This window comes from Palaemon carinicauda, chromosome 1 (genome assembly GCF_036898095.1).
Source record: "Palaemon carinicauda isolate YSFRI2023 chromosome 1, ASM3689809v2, whole genome shotgun sequence".
In the NCBI taxonomy this organism is placed as follows: Eukaryota; Metazoa; Arthropoda; class Malacostraca; order Decapoda; family Palaemonidae; genus Palaemon; species Palaemon carinicauda.
This window is the reverse complement of record NC_090725.1, coordinates 420,799-442,537: the sequence shown is the minus strand read 5'-3', so window position 1 is coordinate 442,537 and position 21,739 is coordinate 420,799. Positions and strand designations below refer to the sequence as shown.

Sequence of the window (21,739 nt, the reverse complement as noted above, 5' to 3'; positions counted from 1 at the left end):
GAAAACACTTACATCACAGTAACTAGTATGTTTAACAATGCCAAAATCTTCATAGCTTAACTTAGGAACACTGATATATATCATGCAGTAAGTGAGCACTAGGCTGTCGAGCCTAGGGGCTAGGCTAGCGATCTAGTATGTGGTCGATCAACGACCATAGTCTAACGAGCGCTAAAACACGATATAATGATTTCCTAGCTATGAAGACTAAATAACTAATAATATTAATTAGTTAAAGGACCGGAGAAGGCTGTTCTGGCTAACTAAATAAAGCATGCAACGTGAACAGCAACGCTGTCATGGCGCGTCCGGTATCGGTACAGCTCCGCCACAAAACACAATATTTTTGGAAAAATAGAAGTTACTTTACGGCCAGAGCTTATTTAAACAATACTAGGACCTGGTACTCAACTTTCCAGAAGGCGAGGCTGAAGGCTGCGACATAACGGCGATGTGAGCAGATAAAAGAGGCACTTGGGAAAAATCCGACTTAGCGTAGGAGCTACAGGCGAAAGGATGAAGACGGACGTGACGTCATTTAGCAATGGCGCCCGTTTGTTTACGTCTCGAGTACCAAAAGTAGCCACGGATGAGAGTAACTTTGGAACGGCTCCTCAGTTACTCAGCCACCTTTCCATATCAAAGTGTTAACTCTATATGGGGTGCAGATAGCTATGTGGCGTGTTAATACATGCGTCCCCTGTTGATATACGGTATCGTAGAGGGAAACCTTTAGGGTACTCGCACCAAAAGTTAGAATTCTGTGATAACCTTTAGTTTAATTCTCTGGGAATATCCACTGTAGTTAAATATACCCTAGGAAGCTACTGAAGGAACCTTCCATCAGGACGACATGGTTTGAGCCCAAAAATAAAATTCATGTAAATTGAAAATCTGTTGCCAATATTTAAGGAGATATAGCTGATGTACAGAATTTGCCATTGTTGGGTATTTTCTTTCTTAGGAAATTTAATCATTTAAAATGAGTGAGTGGTATGATATATTATGTAAATGTACTTTTTAAAATATTGATTTGTCAGTTTTATTTCCAAGATTTTACTAAATTTAGTACTACACACACAAGTTTCAAGTGTCTGGCCTTTGAAATAAATTTCATAATTAAATACAATTACTGTATCTGTCATTTTGTTATACAGAACCAATAGTATATATATGAGAAATACAGTAGGAAAATGAAAGCTTAAGGCATTGTAAAATAAAACTGTATTATAGCAGTTTTCAACTGTAAATGTCAGTATCATTTTTCTATTTTCAAAATATGTGCAAATCATGACTAGAAGTAGATAGTTAAATCTAAAAGGTACATCAATGTTGTCAAAGATCATTAGTTTGGTATAACTGGACGGATAAAATATCTTTTTTCATTCTACAACAACTTATCAAGGAAGTTTATTTAAGAGAGCAATTCATTTTAGTTGTCAAATTCCTCTACAAATTTGGACTCATTTTCTTAGCTCCAGAAAATAATAGCTTGGAATACTAGCGCCTAATTAGTCTTTACCTCTGAAATCAATTTATAAGAATTGCTGAATACAATTCAGCCCTCAACATTCTAAATAATTCAGGTGTGGGCTACTCCATCCCAGCCAAAGGTAAAATTAGAGGGTAGATGTAAATCACTTATGTAAAATTATGCAACAGACTTTAGGATATATCCTTAAGTAATACACAATCTACATGCAACCTTTTGTATACATCACATACTATAACTAACTCAATGGGAATACTACATAAATACAAACATTATGCTCTGGTGCTTGAGGAATAATGAAAAAAACACAAATCTATAAATTCAGTACTGACACAGGCCTGTGTGTAAGCGATGACTGATAATTTTCTTGAATTTATTAAAGACCTTAAAGTTGTGCTTATCTATATTTATAGGTATACCATTGATAGTTTGCCACCATTGGTTCTTTGTGTATGTATATTGCCTTACCTTATGTAAGACACAGGCTCTTGCAGCTGGGCAGCCCGTAAATATATGGCGACCTTGAACCTTGTCATGTTATGGAAGACCACTGAGGTCACTGTGTATCACATCTCTGACTCTATAATAAAACGTCATTATACCTTTAATTCACTAATTATACATATCCTGCATCTCTTGATAGTATTGGACAGTTAAAAAACTTAAATTAAACATTATCAAATATAAAGTACTGGTAAGTGAGTGTATTAAATATGCAATATAAAATTTAAATTGCATATACTGTACATGTTTATTTGTTTACATGTCTTGTATTAAACGTGTACTAGAAGTGTGAAATTAGCTTTTTATGTCTCTCTCTTCTCATCTTGGCTCAGTAAAATTATAATAAACATGTTTCTGCTTTTGCAGTGTTAAAAAGTTATTTACAACCAAAATAGCTTTAATAACCACAACTCTTCCGTATTTTTTTTAAACAAAACTCTCAATAATTTTCATATTTTTGTTTTACTACATAAAGCGACTTAAAATGTAGCAAAATAACTGTCAATTGAAAGGAAATTTACCAAAGATTTTCACAGGTATGAAAGTGAATTAAATTCTTATGCGTGTTTCATGGTTAATTTGCCATTACTTCAGTTTTAAATTTTAACCTATCTATTAAAGATTTTGTTTTACGTATTCTGTTAAGAATTTACATTATGGTATCACAGTTAATTTTTAAGTTATGACCAAAGCATGAATAGTTTTATAATAATAAAAGTCAATTACAGTACAGTACTAACAAGCGAGAGAAAATGTTTGTAAATGAAAGTTTTAGCCTTTGTTTCCAAGATGCATTCTAACCATCAAGAAGAAATAACTTCTCTTACTGTAGATATTGATTTACTTTCTATCTTATTTTATTTAGTAATCTATTGTGTTTAGTAATTTTGTTCAATATGATACTCAACTACTTGGCTAGCAATAACTCTCATATTTACAGTACTGTAATAACAAATATAAACATCTAGTACTTCAGCAACCTCAATGGCAACTAGATAAGACAAACACACAAGCAATCGTATAAATTTTCCTGTAGACCAGATCCCATTGTAAACCAAAATGATATTAAAGATATTCATGAAGAGCTGAAATGTCAGTTGTTTTCTCTTTCTCTTGCTGTAGCTTAAATATATTCTAAACTAAATAAATACACTATGACATTTACTCTTTCATAAACTTTGATTAATATACTGTGTAATTTCGTTGTCACTTGTTTAATAATATAGTACTACTTATTTAGGCAAGCATGGCATTAGTTTTTATGTAACAAAAATTAGGTAAAGTCAATCTTCCTCTCCCTCAACTGGAATTTATGAAATAAAGAATTTACCTACCGTTCTTAAGCCTATAATTGACTTTTTCATATGATATGTTGTCTAAAGTATTCTTTGGTATGAATATATGGTACATTTGTAATTTATGGTCATACAACATAAGTTGGGGGTACATCAATGGTGGTTTTTATAAGGGTACAATAATGGTATAGTTTAAAGTTCAGTTATGTAAGTGGACAGTAAGTCAAGAAGGTAAAAGTAACATACTCATTCTAGTACAGTAAGTATAAAGCTAGAATGATTTTACCATTGGCATTTATGACAAATCAAAACTTGTGTGAGTGAATTCTGCATAAGTTGAGGACCTACAGTATTTGTAAAGCTTGAAAGTTCGTGCAGATATGATATCTTGTATAGAAAGAAAGAATAAACTTATGAATCTTGTTTCAATAGTCTATAACATGTCTATATTAAAAATATTACTGAAGCACATTTACGTGATACACGCTAACAGAAAAGATATTTCTAATAACAAAATGTTACCATATATCAAACCATATTTTACATATTACATAACATAAATAGATTACAGTAAAAGTTACCATAAATCATCCAGGTCTCCATCAACCAATACATCAGCAGGACTTTCTATCATATTATCTTTTGAAGTTTGCTTCTTAAGTTTTTCTATATCTCCACTAAATACATCTGGTTTTGCATGTAATGATCCATCAATTTCATTCTTTACTTCTGAAGGATTTAAAACTTCACTTTCTTCATCTTCCGCTTTTTCTTCCATTTCTTCAACTTCTGCATTAAAGGCGTCTTCATCATCTGGATCAGACAAACCATCACCATCATTTTCATCGTGATCAGGCAAAGCATCGTCATTTTCAGAATTTGATATAGCAGATGTGTCAACAATGTGTGGAGGTGAGCTTTCTAAATCCCTTGATCTAGTATCCTCCTCTTCATTAGGAGAAACTAAAACTTCTGTTGAGTCTTTCCCACTATCAGGATATGAGCTTTCTGCCTCTGCAAAGTGATAATAAAATGCTCATTAAATATAAATCGCACTGTAATGCTCTATAAATACTACTTGAATTATAAAAGCCTGTCCTGTAAGATATAAAGCATATAAAACATATTGTACAAATACTAAGAGGAACATTGTTAACAATAGCTTAGATATGAAACACTTTTATTATAAGAAGTTTCAATAATTGTTTCCAGTTTCTCAGCCTGCCCAAGAAGCTTAGCAAAAGCATATCTCAAACCTCCTACCCCTTGAGATACTACCACTAGAGTTACTGGGCCCTTTGACTGGCCAGATAGTACTACTGTGCATTAGATCCCTATCTGGTTACGGCTCATTTTACCTTTGCCGGCACATGCACCGAATAACCGGGCCTATTCTTTATACATTTTTCTCTTTCCTCATACGTATAATATTGGTTTACTTTTCATTTTGATTTCCATTTTTGGACCCATCATGTTTGGTGAAATGTCTGGTAGAGTGTCTGGGATTGAAAGGGGAAGAGCGAGAGAGGGTGTGGCTTTATTGTTGAGTGAATGGATGACAGGTAAAGTAGTGGAATGGAAGGAGATATCATCTAGGTTAATGTGGGTAAGGGTTAGGTTGGGTAGGGAATGTTGGGCGTTTGTCAGTGCGTATGGGCCAGGTAGTGAGAAAAGTGAAGAAGAGCGGAATGAGTTCTGGAATTAATTAACTAGGTGTGTAGAAGGACTGGGTAGAAGGAATTATGTAGTTGTTATGGGTGACTTAAATGCTAGAGTGGGTGCTGGAGAGGTAGAAGGTGTCATTGGGAAATATGGCGTACCAGGTGAAAATGAGAGTGGTGAGAGACTGGTAGATATGTGTTGAACAAGAGATGGTAATAAGTGCTAGCTTTTTTAAAAAGAAAGATAAAAGTAAGTATACATGGGTAAGAGTGGCAAATGGAAGAGTAGTAGAAAGGGCATTAGTGGATTATGTGTTGATAACTAAAAGAATGTTTGGAAGATTGAAAGACGTGCACGTGTTTAGGGGTATGGCTAACGGTATGTCTGATCATTTTTTGGTGGAAGGAAAATTAGTTGTAGCAAAAGAGTGGGGGAATAGAGTAGGTGGATGTAAAAGGGAGCTAGTGAGGGTTGAAGAGCTAATAAAACCGGGGGTAAAAAGTAAATATCAGGAAAGGTTGAAAATGGCATATGACGAGGTGAGAGTAAGAGAAACTGGTAATTTAGAGGAGGAGTGGAAGTTAGCAAAAGAAAATTTTGTTGGGATTGCAAGTGATGTATGTGGCAAGAAGGTTGCTGGAGGCAGCATGAGGAAGGGCAGTGAATGGTGGAATGAAGGAGTGAAGGTAAAAGTGGAAGAGAAAAAGAGGGCTTTTGAAGAATGGCTGCAGAGTAATAGTATAGAGAAGTATGAAAAATATGGAGAGCAAAAGGTGGAAGTAAAGCGCAAGGTACGTGAGGCAAAGAGGGCAGCTGACCTGAGGTGGGGTCAGGGACTGGGACAGTCATATGAAGAGAATAAGAAGAAGTTTTGGAAAGAAGTGAAGAGAGTAAGGAAGGCCGGCGCAAGAATTGAAGAGACAGTGAAAGATGGAAATGGAAGGTTGTTAAAAGGAGAGGAGGCAAGGAAAAGGTGGGCGGAATATTTTGAAAGTTTGCTGAATGTTGAGGATGATAGGGAGGCAGATATAATTGCGGTTCCAGGTGTTGAGGTGCCAGTGATGGGAGATGAGAATGAGAGAGAGATTACAATAGAGGAAGTGAGGAGAGCACTAGATGAAACGAGAGTAGGAAAAGCATCGGGTATGGATGGTGTGAAAGCTGAGATGTTGAAGGAAGGGGGTGTGACTGTACTTGAATGGTTGGTGAGATTGTTTAATGTGTGTTTTGTGTTGTCAATGGTACCAGTAGATTGGGTCTGTGCATGTATTGTACCACTATATGAGGGTAAGGGAGATGTGCATGAGTGTTGTAATTCAAGAGGTATTAGTTTGTTGAGTGTAGTTGGAAAAGTGTATGGTAGAATACTGATTAATAGGATTAAGGATAAAACAGAGAATGCAATCTTGGAAGTACAGGGTGGTTTTAGAAGAGGTAGGGGTTGTATGAATCAGATTTTTACAGTTAGGCAGATATGCGAGAAATATTTAGCAAAAGGTAAGGAGGTGTATGTTGCGTTTATGGATCTGGAGAAAGCATATGATAGAGTTGATAGGGAAGCAATGTGGAATGTGATGAGGTTATATGGAGTTGGTGGAAGGTTGTTGCAAGCAGTGAAAAGTTTCTACACAGGTAGTAAAGCATGTGTTAGAATAGGAAATGAGGTGAGCGATTGGTTTCCGGTGAGAGTGGGGCTGAGACAGGGGTGTGTGATGTCGCCGTGGTTGTTTGACTTGTATGTTGATGGAGTGGTGAGAGAGGTGAATGCTCGAGTGCTTGGACGAGGATTAAAACTGGTAGGCGAGAATGATCATGAATTGGAGGTAAATCAGTTGTTGTTTGCGGATGATACTGTACTGGTAGCAGACACAGAAGAGAAGCTTGACCGACTAGTGACAGAATTTGGAAGGGTGTGTGAGAGAAGGAAGTTGAGAGTTAATGTGGGTAAGAGTAAGGTTATGAGATGTACGAGAAGGGAAGGTGGTGCAAGGTTGAATGTCATGTTGAATGGAGAGTTACTTGAGGAGGTGGATCAGTTTAAGTACTTGGGGTCTGTTATTGCAGCAAATGGTGGAGTGGAAGCAGATGTACGTCAGAGAGTGAATGAAGGTTGCAAAGTGTTGGGGGCAGTTAAGGGAGTAGTAAAAAATAGAGGATTGGGCATGAATGTAAAGAGAGTTCTGTATGAGAAAGTGATTGTACCAACTGTGATGTATGGATCGGAGTTGTGGGGAATGAATGTGATGGAGAGACAGAAATTGAATGTGTTTGAGATGAAGTGTCTGAGGAGTATGGCTGGTGTATCTCGAGTAGATAGGGTTAGGAACGAAGTGGTGAGGGTGAGAACGGGTGTAAGAAATGAGTTAGCGGCTAGAGTGGATATGAATGTGTTGAGGTGGTTTGGCCATGTTGAGAGAATGGAAAATGGCTGTCTGCTAAAGAAGGTGATGAATGCAAGAGTTGATGGGAGAAGTACAAGAGGAAGGCCAAGGTTTGGGTGGATGGATGGTGTGAAGAAAGCTCTGGGTGATAGGAGGATAGATGTGAGAGAGGCAAGAGAGCGTGCTAGAAATAGGAATGAATGGCGAGCGATTGTGACGCAGTTCCGGTAGGCCCTGCTGCTTCCTCCGGTGCCTTAGATGACCGCGGAGGTAGCAGCAGTAGGGGACTCAGCAGTATGAAGCTTCATCTGTGGTGGAAATGTGGGAGGTTGGGCTGTGGCACCCTAGCAGTACCAGCTGAACTCGGCTGAGTCCCTGGTTAGGCTGGAGGAACGTAGAGAGTAGAGGTCCCCTTTTTGTTTTGTTTCTTGTTGTTGTCGGCTACCCCCCAAAATTGGGGGAAGTGCCTTTGGTATATGGATTAAACCTCAAAAATGAAAATCTTTAAACACCTTTCACAAGTTAGTTAACTAAAGAGATACTGTTTGTGAGTAATCAATTACAGAGTGTTCTTGAATTACTTTGCCAGTTTTATAAGTATTTATTGAGTTTAAATGGGCTTCTTTGCTAAATTTGTAGGTATTCTTGAATAGGGAAAATACTTTGCTTTAAATAAATAAGTCTCCTCTTTTCAGATTGTGATAATTGCTTATTATGTTTCAAGTTATGTTCCCTACTAAATATATTTTTTTTTCATGGGAAGAGCACTATGTTTTAAATGTTGTGGGGAGTTAAGCATTGTAAACAGAACGACTGACATTAGTTTTTATAACGGCCGAAAATCAAGCCAGATTAATGATGAGCAGAGAAATTAGTTGTCTTTTGTGGGGCAGATAACAATATGACATGCCAATACTGCCTTACCTGTCACCTTATTATTCTCAGAACACCAGTGCTCCTCTGCTTGTGGAAGGCAAGTCTGACTTTTCTGCCTGGTTGCTTAAACTAGCCTGACTTTCACAGTTGGGTCTAGTGAACTTAATTACATATTACTGTATTCCTTTAGTAAAGATTCTTCATGTTCATTGCACCTTACTGAGTCATGTTCCTCTCACAGTCTCCATTTCTTTCAACTATTCAGATCTTCTTTGGCTAAACACTTAATTTTTCACGTACATAGTCGCTTTATACAACATCTACAGTAGATTGTGAGGTAGAAGGTTGAAGGTAATATCAATTTTACATTCCCTGTCGTGCTAAACTAAGCGCCCTTCAACAACAATGTTCTTATTTTGGGAGATGGTGTTTTCAGATTGTAGATGCTCTTATATTCTAAGAAGAGAGCTTTTATTACCCTATGAGTCTTGCTATAAAGCAGGTGTGAATATTTTGTTGATTATTTGTATTCAGTGAAGAACTTTAGTTAGAAATAAGAAAAAGTTTAATTCACAAATATTGCATTACTATTTTTTGGGAGGAGACTTTACATAGTCTATGACTTTGTCCATGAGTTTCCACGTAGTTGCAGCACTAACATGTGAATTAATTTTTTCCTTAGGTCGCTCATGCATGGCAGAGGCAAGGGCCAATAACAATGCCCTGGAGACTGGCCATATTACATAATGATTAGTGCCCAAGATCCCTCTCCACCGAAGCTAGTATCAGGAAGGGCGAGGCAACGGCTATTAATGACTCAGCAAGTACACCTATAGGCTCTCCCAAACCCCGCTTCCTTAGCTCACATGGATGGTGAGATCACAGACACTACAAGAAACTATCGAGCTTGAGTGGGTCTCGAACCCCAGTTCAGCAGATCGCCACGCAGGGACGTTTCTAATAGGCTACCATAGATGGAAACAATAGGCCATAGTTAAAAGATTCTGAAATCTTAGGATAAAACAACCTTATAAACTTCTCAATTCCACCTTTTCCTTGTGGATAAAAGTCTTTAAATTGTTATCATTATAACAAAAAATGGCTGTTATTTTAGTTTCATTTAGTCTTATAGTCTTTCATACCTCAAAGATATTGTAATAGATATTAGACTAGTCTGTTACCTAACCTCGTTATAAATTTAATTATAATGTCCTTTTTACTCTAATGTCCTCATTACACTATTGAACGAAAACCTTTATATTCATGGTTTACATGCTAATTCACTAATTGCTATTTGGAGAGATAAGCTTCGAAGTGTTTTTGAAATATTTTCTTTTACAGATAATTCTAGTATCCTACTAGGATATATTTAAACAGAGAAGGCTAGGATTATTGATTATAGAGGGAATTGGGACACTGCTTCCATGCCAGGCTTTGTTTTTGCTACAGCCTATGTAGTTAGTTTTTGTTACACTGTATTAAAATCTTAATGCCAATTCTGGGGTCTTTGTTACGGCTTTCCCTTTGATGAAGGAATTATCTAAATGGAAGACAGCCTGTGAATAGTGGTTTTCACACGCCCCTGATGTATACACGACACTCACGAGGTGCTCGCGCGAGGGTAGTAACCTCTGCATTCCATGCTTTTATTTTTCTCTGGTATATTTGGAAGATTTATATCAGAAAAAGTAGAAAGAAGGACTTTTTCACCGGGCGTCACAGGTCTCTCCCCAGAAATAGATTTTTCCTTCGTCAAAATCCCTTTTGTGGTTGCTCAGAAATTCAAGAATTCTCAGTTCCAAGTATTATTTCAGACCTAACCTAACCTAACCTTTTCAAACCCTAATATAATATATAGGAAAACTTATTCAGCTTGACATTGCCATTCTTACTTTTTTATAGCGGTATATTTTTACAGAGAACAGTAATTGTGAAAAATGTACAAGTACATTTATACCTGCTGAGCCCCATGGTTTGACATGAGTTTAGGCATGCACAGATAAGGGATTTTGACGAAGGAAAAATCTATTTCTGGGGAGAGACCTGTGGCGCCCGGTGAAAAGAGTCCTTCTTGTATATCTTTTCTGATAAAACCTTCCAATTATACCAGAGAAAGATAAAAGCATGGAATGCTGAGGTTACAACCCTCGCGCGAGCACCTTTTGGGTGTCGTGTATAAAGCAAAGGCGCGTGAAATCCACTATTCACAGGTTGTCTTCCATTTAGTTAATTCCTTCGTCAAAGGGATGGGCCGATACAAAGGCCCTAGGCAACCCCCAGCGCCACACCACCCACGCCACGACGCGAGCGCCATCTGAACAACATCCTTCTGTATTGGCCATGATGGCTTGGAAAGGAAAGGGTGGGATCGTGTAAAATAAAGGGGAAGGGTTTCACCGGGCGCCACAGGTCTCTCCCCAGAAATAGATTTTTCCTTCGTCAAAATCCGTTTTCTGGGTCGACCTGTGGCGCCGGGTGAAAATGTACCAGAGAATGCCTTCCAAGCCCAACAATAACTATTAATTTAATAAGGGGAGAGAAACAACACCATGTAAAGAAAATCATATATAATTAAGGTAAGTAGGCATAAAACATAAACTAGCCACAGGGCATAGTGAGAGTAAGGTTAAACAAACATGATAACAGGGAAGCCTCTGAGTATCAGAGGAAAACATGCAACAAAACTGACATGGCTAAGAATATCCCAACCTTATAACAACGGAAAACAATAATAGTTACAATCATATTAACCTAATATGTAATAAACTTAGGGCTAACGAACCACCAAGGAAGCGGCGTCGTGGTGCGAGTGGCGGGTAGGAGGGAGAAGAGAAGAGATGGATGAAAGGAAGAACAAAAGATCAATGGGGAGAGATAAGGCTCCCAGCTGCAACCGTTGGGTATTTAAGAGCCTGTAAGTTCTTTAGATAGTGGCGTTTGAAGACCATAGGAGATTTCCAACCCGTGTACTTCTTAAGGTTATCAAAGTCCATATTCTGGAAATAGTTGATGGAGGTAGCTATCGATCGGATATCATTAGCATGGGGAAATGATCCCGGATTGGCTTGTTTAATGAAGTATAGGATCTGTTGCCTAATGCCACGTATGGAAATGGTACCTCCTTGTTCTCTGATAAACAAGGGGCCAGACGATCGGGTAGCAGTCCTGGCTAAAAAGGCCCTGAGAGTGGTGACCGGACATAGAGAAGTATCTTGGAGAAGAGGAATAATCTTCCAAGGGGACTACCTATTTTGGGGGTCCTCGTTCTTAGCTAGGAACGCCCTGTCTGGTGAAAGAAGTACCTCACCTGAAGGGAGGAAATCCATGTTCTCTGAGTTTCGTGAGAGAGCTGCTAGTTCTGAGATTCTGGAACCCGAGGCCAAAGCTGTTAGAAATAAAGTCTTCCTAAGAAGAGTGATATAAGAGCAGGATTCGTTGTCCGTGTCGGAGGCCAGTTTGAGGACATCATTTAGAGACCAAGAGACCTTTTGAGGACGAACCGAAGGTCGAAGCCTAGCACATGCTTTTGGAATAGATGAGAAATAAGACTCCGCCAGGTCAATGTTAAACCCAACCAGGAAGACTTTCCTCAGAGCTGACTTAATGGTGGTTATAGTGCTAGCTGCTAGGCCTTTGTCAAAAATGGACCTAAAGAAGGAGATGGCTAAATTAGGAGTCATAACCGAATGGTCTGAAGTCCTTGAGAACTCCGCTAGTTTCTTAACCGCCGAATCATATTGGCGAATCGTTGAGTCCCTTTTGTCTGATTCTATAAAGAGGACATTATCTGGGTCGATGTTTGCGTCCCTACGCGCCGCAAATTTCATGAAATCCACAAAGTTAGGGGTTTGGCTATCCTTGAGGAATCTGACACAGTCCGAGTTTGGACCACCTGGGTCAGTTTGGGGAATGGGATCCGGAAGGGACGGAGTTTCAACTCGAGGAGGAGAGGAAACCAACTGCTCTTTGGCCAGTGAGGTGCCACTAAAGCTACTGCCCCGTTGAAGGAGCGGAGTTTGTGCAAGACTTTCAGTAGAAGATTCACTGGAGGGAATAAGTAGATCTTCTGCCAATGGTTCCAATCCAGGGTTAATGCGTCCATGGCATAAGCCTGAGGGTCCAGGTTCGGTGTCACATAACATGGGAGTTTGTGATTGAGTCGGGTCGCGAATAGATCTACCTGGAGACCTGGAACCAGCCTGAGTATCCACCGGAAGGAGTGCACGTCCAGGGACCACTCCGATTCCAGTGGGCTCGTCCTGGATAATGAGTCTGCTATCACATTCTGGACTCCTGCTAGGTGAGTTGCTGACAGGAACCAGTCTTTGTCGGCTGCCAAGGTGAAGATAGTGACCAGGATCTGATTCAGGTTGGGTGATTTGGACCCCCCCCTGTTGAGGCAGTGGACTACGGCCGTGCTGTCTGAGACTACTCTGATGTGGGTCGACCTCGGAGGGGAGATTCTCTTCAGGGTCAAGAACACCGCCATGGCTTCGAGAACATTGATATGGAACTGTCTCATGGCAGGTGACCAAGAGCCCTGAAACATCTGATGTTGGGAGTAACCCCCCCAACCACTCAGAGACACGTCGGTATGAATTGTCACTTGTGGAGAGGGGAACTGTAGAGGAACCGACTTGGAGAGGTTCCTCCGATCGGACCATGGTTGTAGTCTCATTTTCAAGACAGAGGGGATCTTCGAGGTCTTGTCTCTTAAAGGTATTGTCGCCCTCTTTCTCCAAACTCGATTGATGTCTTTGAGTTTGGCTTTTAATAGGAGATTGGTCAGTGAGGCAAACTGGAGAAGGCCGAGGATTCGTTCTAAAGCTCTTCTGGACACCTGTTTGTGTTTGAGAAAGTTCCTGACCTTGGAAGCTATCTCCCTCACCTTCTTGGGAGGGAGGGAGAGCTTGTGCTTTGAGAGGTCCCAACGGATGCCTAACCATTCGAAGTGGCTTGATGGTTGTAGGCGGGACTTCCGGAGGTTGACTTGGAAGCCCAGTTTGGCGAGAAAATGGAGTACCTTCGACGTAGCTCTGTTGCATTCCTGGTGCGACTGGGCCCAAATGAGCCAATCGTCCAGATAGGCGACGATTTGTATCCCTTGGTGTCTGAGTTGCTCGAGCACCGTCTCCCCCAGTTTCGTGAATACCCTGGGGGCAATGCTGAGACCGAAGGGCATGACTTTGAATGCGAAGGCTCTCTTGCCGAGACGGAAGCCTAGGTAAGGAGAGAAGTTTCGAGCTACTGGGACATGATAATAGGCGTCGGTAAGATCGATAGAGGTGGTGACGGCCCCACGGGGAAGTAGGGTCCGTACCTGAGAGATAGTCAGCATACGGAACTTGTCGCAAAGGATGTAAGAGTTGAGCTTCGACAAGTCCAGAACTACCCTCAACGCCGACGAGTCTTTCTTCGGGACTGTAAACAGGCGGCCTTGGAATTTCAGGGATCGAACCCGCTTGATTGCTCTCTTCTTGAGTAACTCCGCGGTGTACTCTTCCAGGATGGGAGTGGGTCTCTGGAAGAAAGTCACCGGTGGAGGAGGGGATCCCTGTGACCATTTCCAACCCAAGCCCCTTGATATTATGCTGTGAGCCCATGGACTGAAGGTCCAATGATCCCGGAAGTGATAAAGTCTCCCTCCTACCGGCATCACATCATTGGGAGGGAGTGAACTTAGGGCCCCTCCCTCCACGGGAACCCCTTGCTCTAGGCCCGCCGCGTTGGCGGAACTGTCCTCTACCTCTGAAACTCCCTCTTTGGTATCCACGAAAGGAACCGGAGGATTCGTAGGCAGGGTTGTATGCAGGTGAGGGCATCCAAGAGGGGTTGGGCTGTGTACCAGGGGGAGCAGCGAGGTAGACTACCTGCTGAGGAGGCGCCTGTTGTCGAGAAGTCGAGGCTGCGGAAGACTGTGGGGACGAGGTACCCCGGGCCGCCTTGTAAGGACTAAACCTCTGCTTCTTCTTGAAGAACGTGTGTCTCTGGGGTTCGAACCTCTTTTTGGCTGAGAGACCCCACCTTACCTGCAAATTCTGGTTTGCCCTCGCTGCGTCCTGAAGAACCTTATCCACCTCGGTCTGAGGGAAGAGGGTCTTACCCCAGCAGGAGGACGCTATCAGTCTGTTCGGCTCATGCCTGATGGTGGCCTCCGACAGAACGAACTTCCTGCAACTAACCCGAGCTGACCAGAAGTCATGGAGGTCTATTTGGTAGGATAGCAGCTGGTTCTTTGTGGCGACTCTGAACAGCGTTTCCTCTGGGTAAAGAGATGCTAGGGACTCCATGGAGGTGATGGATTGGAGGGACCTAGCAAGTCTAGTATGGGTCTCGAACTCAGTTTTGAGAAGACTCTCTATTAATCTGGGAAGCTTCTCAGAGAAAAGAGTAGAGGCACAGTCCGGGTCTAGTTTCCCCACCGTGAAGGTAGAAGCCGCAGCATCCCAGGCTGCCGAGGTCCCGGAATAAGCAAAGAGGTGGGGTCCGTCTCCTTGAGAGCCGGCATGGAAGAGCCTTCCTTGATGGCCTGTATAGTCAGCTCTGTGACTTTGTCTATGAGCGGAAAAGAGATGGAGGGCGCTGTCGTAAAAATAGTGTAGGCACCTTTGTGTGGGGTGAGCTTGGAGTTAATACACCCCCACTCTGATAGTGTTCTGGCCCAGATAGCCTGGGCCTGCTCTTTTGGAAATATGACCGTTTCCTTCGGTACCTTGTCCATACGGACCAATGCATGTTCCTTTAACCGTACAAAACCATTGAACGGGAATGCTAGGCCCGGGGGATAGAACTCCAGGTCCTCTAGAGGGCGGGTGCCTATGCCCTCCAGAGTTAGGGAACCATCTACGAATGGAGCATGCAAGGCAAACCGCCAAGGATTGTTTTTATCGAAGGGCGGCAGCTTCGATGCGTCTGGAGCAGAAGGGGGAGGAAACTGAGTTCCGGCGCGGATCAGAGTAGCCATCATATCCTTAATCTCTGTTATTGCACCAGAGTGATGTTGAACTTGATCCCTGACCAATCCTTTGATCAGTTGGATGGGGAGGAGATCAGCCCAGGGTACCTGAAAGCCATCTGTTGGTTTTTTCTTGGATTTGGTAGACTTAGACTTCTTAGGAGTAGTGGTTTTACGAGAAGCAATATGAATATCAGGAGCTGTCGAGGGTCCGGGGACCGGTGACGTTGATACTGGCAAAGCTGAAGTCTTATAAGTTCGAAGTGGCTTCACCTTGGGTCGTACGGAGGCAGAGGGATCCCGAGGAGAAGCCTTAGAGTTATCAAAACCTAGAAAGGAAGAGGTAGGAGAGGGAGTAGGAGAGAAAAGGGTTTCCACCAACTCGGCACCACTTACCTGCTCGTCCCTGGGTTCTACGTCTATATCCAGACCCGCCATGTCCATCGGTACGAGGGGTTCGTCCTCCACGGAAATGGTAGCCCTGACTTCTTCAATTAAAGGGGCAGCAAGGTCAGGGGAGACTGCAGCAGTAGTCGAGCCTGGGAAGAGGCGGGAGGCCATGTCCCCATCGAGGAGATAGGGTGCGCCAGACGGGGCATTCCTGCCGAAGCCCGACACCCACGGACGAAGAGTAGCCCTTGCTGAACGAAGAGAGACATCATCGGCCTGTAAGATTTGCAGTGATTAGAGATGGAGGAGGGGGTTTGCCCTCTAAAATATACTGTGTATATCATATTCATGTCTATATTAGTGTCTGCCAACGAGAAATAAGGAACAAAGGGAAAACCCACTTACATCATCGTTCAGTAAAACTGACGACAGCTCGTAACAGAGCGAGCACAAATCCGGGAACCAGACCGGGTATTGGGCCTGTCCCAGTTCCTGGATAAAGGGAATGGAGCAGTGTGCATGAGACCGGCAGAGGTCATGTCCAACGGGGTCGCTGAACGAGGCAGGGCATCCTTCAGCAGTACAACGGGCCTTCTGTAAAAGAAAGGAGACATGAGTCTGGTGTTTCTTGAAACTCTGATAAGGGGATAAAAAACCTATTATTTTAGAGTTCCGGCACCCACTGAATTCCCTAAGCACCCATATTGCATTGACCAAACAACCGAATATTAACTTTAAGTTGATACCGCCCCATACTATTGTTGGCACTTTAATATTCAATTGTTTGTATATTTGTAATGTACCTAATGTCTGTTAATGACATAAGGATAATTAACTTAAAGCAATCCGCCGACCTCCAAGGGTCGGGGAAGCAGTGACATGCCCTTAAAATAAATATAAACACCAGCCTTAGCTAAAGGCAAGGCAAATATAAGTGTGAAGTGTATGGGCGACCTCCGGTGAAGCCGGAGCCCCGGTGAGGCCGGAGCGTAATGAAATGTCCTGAATAAAGGAGCCTTAGCTAAAGGCAAGGAAAATATAAGTGTGAAGTGTATGGGCGACCTCCGGTGACGCCGGAGGATAATGAGATGCCCTGAATAATTCAATTGTGGCTAATAATTCAATTGTGAAAGATAAAAAGCTAAGCCGCAGCTAAAGTCTAAAGCTTAGATTATAGTAAAGCGTATTTACGATCTCCGGTGAGGCCGGAGGGAGAAGAAAGGTCCTGAATAATTATTGTGAATAACAAACACAGTTGTAATAACAAAGGCTATTGTGGATATGGCCGTGGCCTGAGACCGGAGTAAGGGCCACCGGAGGGTCGTATCTAAACAATATGAAGCCCGTCCCATGTAGTAAACAATTATAAATATAACAATAGAACGAAAGTCATTGAGAATCCCTCATGGCGGAGTATAACTCAAGGCGGAGTGGAAAACGTTCATAACTACTCCCGACCCGTAACGGGGAGAGGACGAAACACGGACCAAAATAACGCTAACAATTGAAAAGTCACGAAAAATAAATAACTCGTAAGTTATCATCCACCCAGAGGGGGAGAGGTGAGGGAGGGAGAACCCGTTGAACGCACAAAACGGAAAACGGGAAATCCGCTCCCCCACCGGAGCTAAGAAAGAAAACGAGAGAAAGGGGTAACTCGTGACTGCGAACAGAAAACGGGGACCCCAAGCTCTCACTCTCTTAAACACAAAAACAGGACTAAAAAACACACAACACTATTATAAACGTATAAAATAAACCTGTACATCCATAAAACACTACGATCGAAGAATAGCAACTGCTAAAACTTAAAATAAATAGCACAGTCGAGTGACGAACGCCTCGGAGGGGCAGGTACTAAACAAATACAAAGCTAAATCGCTATCTCGTTCGTAGGCTGGACTTACTAGCAAAAAGTACCATGAGCATAAATACACATAAAAAAAAAAAAAAATAATAACGGTTCTAAAGGCATAAGGCCAGGGACTTAACCAAGAACCTAAGTGACAGAGTACTAAACGGGCAGACAAAGATGAATTCCCAAACAAGTGAACAAACAATGGCCGCCATGAAAGGCCAGACGGGAATAATAAAACAGACTATACTGGATATAAAACAAAAGCCCAGTACAATAAAAAACTGTCAAAACAAACTATGGTACTTAACATTGGAATGTGTGAAGATGGAGCTTCGGACATGACAAAATAAATCCACGATTGATAAAAAAGACCGAGAGCACCACAAAACAATTCAACACTTTAGATTCCAAAAAGAAGGATGCTGTTCAGATGGCGCTCGCGTCGTGGCATGGGTGGTGTGGCGCTGGGGGTTGCCTAGGGCCTTTGTATCGGCCCATCCCTTTGACGAAGGAATTAACTAAATGGAAGACAACTTGTGAATAGTGGATTTCACGCGCCTTTGCTTTATACACGACACCCAAAAGGTGCTCGCGCGAGGGTTGTAACCTCAGCATTCCATGCTTTTATCTTTCTCTGGTATAATTGGAAGGTTTTATCAGAAAAGATATACAAGAAGGACTCTTTTCACCCGGCGCAACAGGTCGACCCAGAAAATTTCCTGTATGTATGCGTGTTTTTGCATGTAAGTAATTTTAATGATAAAATTCTATATACCATTCCTTGTAGTTTCACATGGTATACAGAATTACCGGTATATAGAAATATGAAATTTCTATATGAAAATTCTTTATCATACATTTCCTTACACAAAAATCCTGTTCTTAATCAAATAAACAATTGTTCAATTATTTTCTAACAATACATATGTTTTATTTATGTTTTATGCAGGAAATCTATTCAGCTTTCTAATGTAATCTTTAGTTTCTATCTGATTTTATTTCTAAGTTAGGTACGATACGAAACGTTAACATAAGTAAGCTGCAAAATATCAAGGAGAAAACCATGGATATCAAATGATACATGGTATACTATAAAAAGAAGACAGAGAGAGAAATTGATTGTTGAAAGTTTCCGAGGAAGTAATGAAAATTATAAGGTAAAGTATGCTATTCCAGTATTGATAGTGAGGTCTAAAGAAAATCCAGGAATGACTAGATAGAAAATTTACACAAGGAAGTAGGTGAGGCTGACAAAGCTATGTATTCAGGGAGTGGCTATGGTGTAAGAATTGCTCATAGAATCATTATGAAATCTCTATTTGTGCAAAAAAAGAAGCATATACCGATCAAAAGGAGAGATGTATCTTTTATAACAACAACAGAAGATGAAGAAAGGCAACATTGGATGGAACAATTTAATGGGGGCATGAATAGGAGAAATGAAGGGAGTAATTTGATTGATATACCTGAAACGGAGGAAGACCTTGATGTGCCTTTGAATGAATTCAGTGTGTTTGAAGTCAAAGCTGTCATTAAAAACCCAAGAGATGGAAAACCCTAGATACGATGGAGTAACTGCTGAGAGAATTTTGGCTGAAAAAGAAGTAATCCCCAGAATACTTACAAGATTATTTTGTAGAATTTAGCATAAAGAGGCAAAACCTGATGAATGGGAACTAGGATTGTTGGTGAAAATGGCATTAAAGGGAGATCTGACTGATTGCAATAATTAGAGGCATCACACTTACATCAGTTGTCATGAAAATATATATAATGGTCATTCTAAAAAGAGTGGGGAGAAAGATTGATGAAAAGCTGAGAGATGAACAAGCAGGATTTCAAAAAGGTAGAATTTGTACTGACCATTTTTGATGGCATTTGTGAACTATGTAAAAGCCTTTGATAGTGCGCACCGGCCAATTTTGTGGAGAATCCTGCTTTATTATGGGAGTTCCTCTTAAATATATAAATTTGATCAAGTCTGTTCATGAGCACCACAAGTGCAAAGTTAATGTTAATGGATTCCTATCTAATGAATTTCCAGTGAACAGTGGAGTACTCCAAGGGAATGTGCTATCACCTATGTTGTTTTTCCTTTTTGTGTATTTTGTAATGCATAAAACAGCTAGGGAAGGTAGAGAAGAATTGGACTGGATTGGTAACGGGAAATTAGTGGACTTAGAGTATGCTGATGATGCAGTCCTTATTAGCAAAATGCCAGAAGACTTGCAAAGCTTGCTTACCAGAATCCCTGAAATATTACACGAGGTTGGGCTTAAGATAAATAGAAGAAAGACAGAGATGATGAGAACAGAATAGGCAAAGGAAGATAAAATATCACTGGAAGGAGAAAGATTAATGAGGTGAAATCGTTTGAATATTTAGGAATTATGATCTCTAATACAGGGTCTTTAGAATTGGATTTTAATGAAAGATTGAAAAAAGCAAATCAGAAAATGGCTAGGTTAAGTGAAATTTGGAAATCAAGTTGCCTGAAATTACATATAAAATTCAGGCCATATATCAGTTTAGTGAGATTGGTGTTACTAAATGGACATGAGTCGTGATATGATGATGAAACAATATTCAACAGATTTTGTAGTTTTGAGAACAAAGCCCTCAGAAGAATATTTGTAGTTACATGGCAGGACAGGATTAGAAATGAAACTATAAAAGAGATTACTCAAGTGCCATATGCGGATGAGCTCATGGTGAGGGGTTAATACTTTTAAGCATTTCAAAGATATTCTGCTAAAATCAAGAAAATTTTCAATAATTCTTCAACATACTGCATCCAACAAGAAATTCGTACTGTATTTGTTATAATTTGAACATCCTGAAGCAAACAAAAAACTTCTCCTCGAGAGTGTCACTTTTCACCCCAGCCAAAATCATCGTACCTCATAGTGTTAGTGGACCATCCAGAAGTGCGAGAGGGTCAAGGGATTTGGACCCATGTCTAATTCTGTGCTCAAACATCGGGGATTAGTTCTTTCCCTTTCAGATTATTTCATATTCGGTAAGGAGAATGCCTGTATTTTATGATTTAAATAGCTTTTCAATGAAAACAATTTGCTGTATTGATAAAAGTCCCTTTTTATATATTTACAATAGTGTTTCTAGTCTCGTATGCAACCGTTTTCTGACTTTTCTTAATTTTTCCTCAAAAATTCCTGGGTAACATGTTCATTTTAGTACAGTATCTCATATAAAGCAATTCTACAATTTTCTAGGATTTCCTGAGGAGTAGATTATCAGTTTTCTTATATTCTCTATGGTATTCGTACATAAATGTTTGCTGTACATCTCTCCAAGGTATGCCCTCTGTAATTCTTTGTCTCCTCATTTATATATTTGCAATTTTCATGGTATGATTATGCTGAAAGATACACAGTGTCAGAGACGATAAGCAAATAAGCAAGTGTAAAATTTGCCCAGAAAAATACACAGACAAGAATATATTATACTAGCCACATCTGGCTCGTTTGTACGCATTTGGTAAATATTGCATTTCTGGGCTCGAACCTGTGCCGCCCAGTGAATAAGCTCCATTTAGCACTTATTCTTAGGTAATTTACTGCTAAATATACCAGAGAAAAAATGTAAAGGAGTGCTAGGTTAACTAGCTCGCTCACCTATTGGTGTCGGTATAAAATTGGGCGTATAATCCAGAGGTCCCGCACTATTTAGATTCATCCACGACAGAAACCCCAATAGAGGAGAGCCGTTCAACCTCACTCGGTACTACTAACAATGCATCCGCTCAGAACCCAACTCCTTTTAGCACGTCTTGTGCAGTAACCCGCATTTTTGTTGTGCTCTCGTTTTGGATTATTTTCCATTGGATTATGGCTTCTTCGTCGGTTTCCCAGGAGACACCGTCTAAGTTAAGTACCAAGCTTGGTTTTACTGTGTTTTGAGCAACCTAGATCGTTTAATATTTATATTATAGGAGTTTATTCTCTTCGTTCATATCGATCTTGCTTGATTTCACTACAGTTGGTACTCCTGTTTTTGAGAGCTTTTAGTTTCACTCGCGGTGTTACTATGTGTATTATTAAATATTATTTGTTATTGTGAATATTCATTATTTAGCGTTTAGAATCCTCGTGGTTCAATTTTTGGGCCGATATCATTTACGTATCGTTATGGCTGCCGACCTTCGTTGCTAGGCGGCAATGTTATTTTTAAGCCATCAGGTGTGTCTTTTGTGATTTAATTATTATGTTGCATGCCTTGCCCAAAAAATTTCTATGTGTTTATTTATATAATTTTTAACGCTATTATTATTATAATGAATATTTGTGCCATTACTCCGTTTGATCT

At 40.7% G+C, this 21,739-nt stretch overlaps 1 protein-coding gene and 1 long non-coding RNA gene across 2 annotated transcripts in view; both read right to left on the bottom strand.

Moving 5' to 3' along the window:
* Positions 1–21,739, bottom strand: part of LOC137641336 (uncharacterized) — a 386,962-nt gene that overhangs the window by 97,379 nt on the left and 267,844 nt on the right. The window lies entirely within an intron of this gene.
* Positions 1,223–21,739, bottom strand: part of BBS9 (Bardet-Biedl syndrome 9) — a 196,429-nt gene continuing 175,912 nt past the window's right edge. Inside the window, exon 18 of the mRNA XM_068379472.1 lies at positions 1,223–4,305. Coding sequence (XP_068235573.1) covers positions 3,869–4,305 — 437 coding nt within the window. The 3' untranslated portion in view covers positions 1,223–3,868. The remainder of the gene's footprint in view (positions 4,306–21,739) is intronic.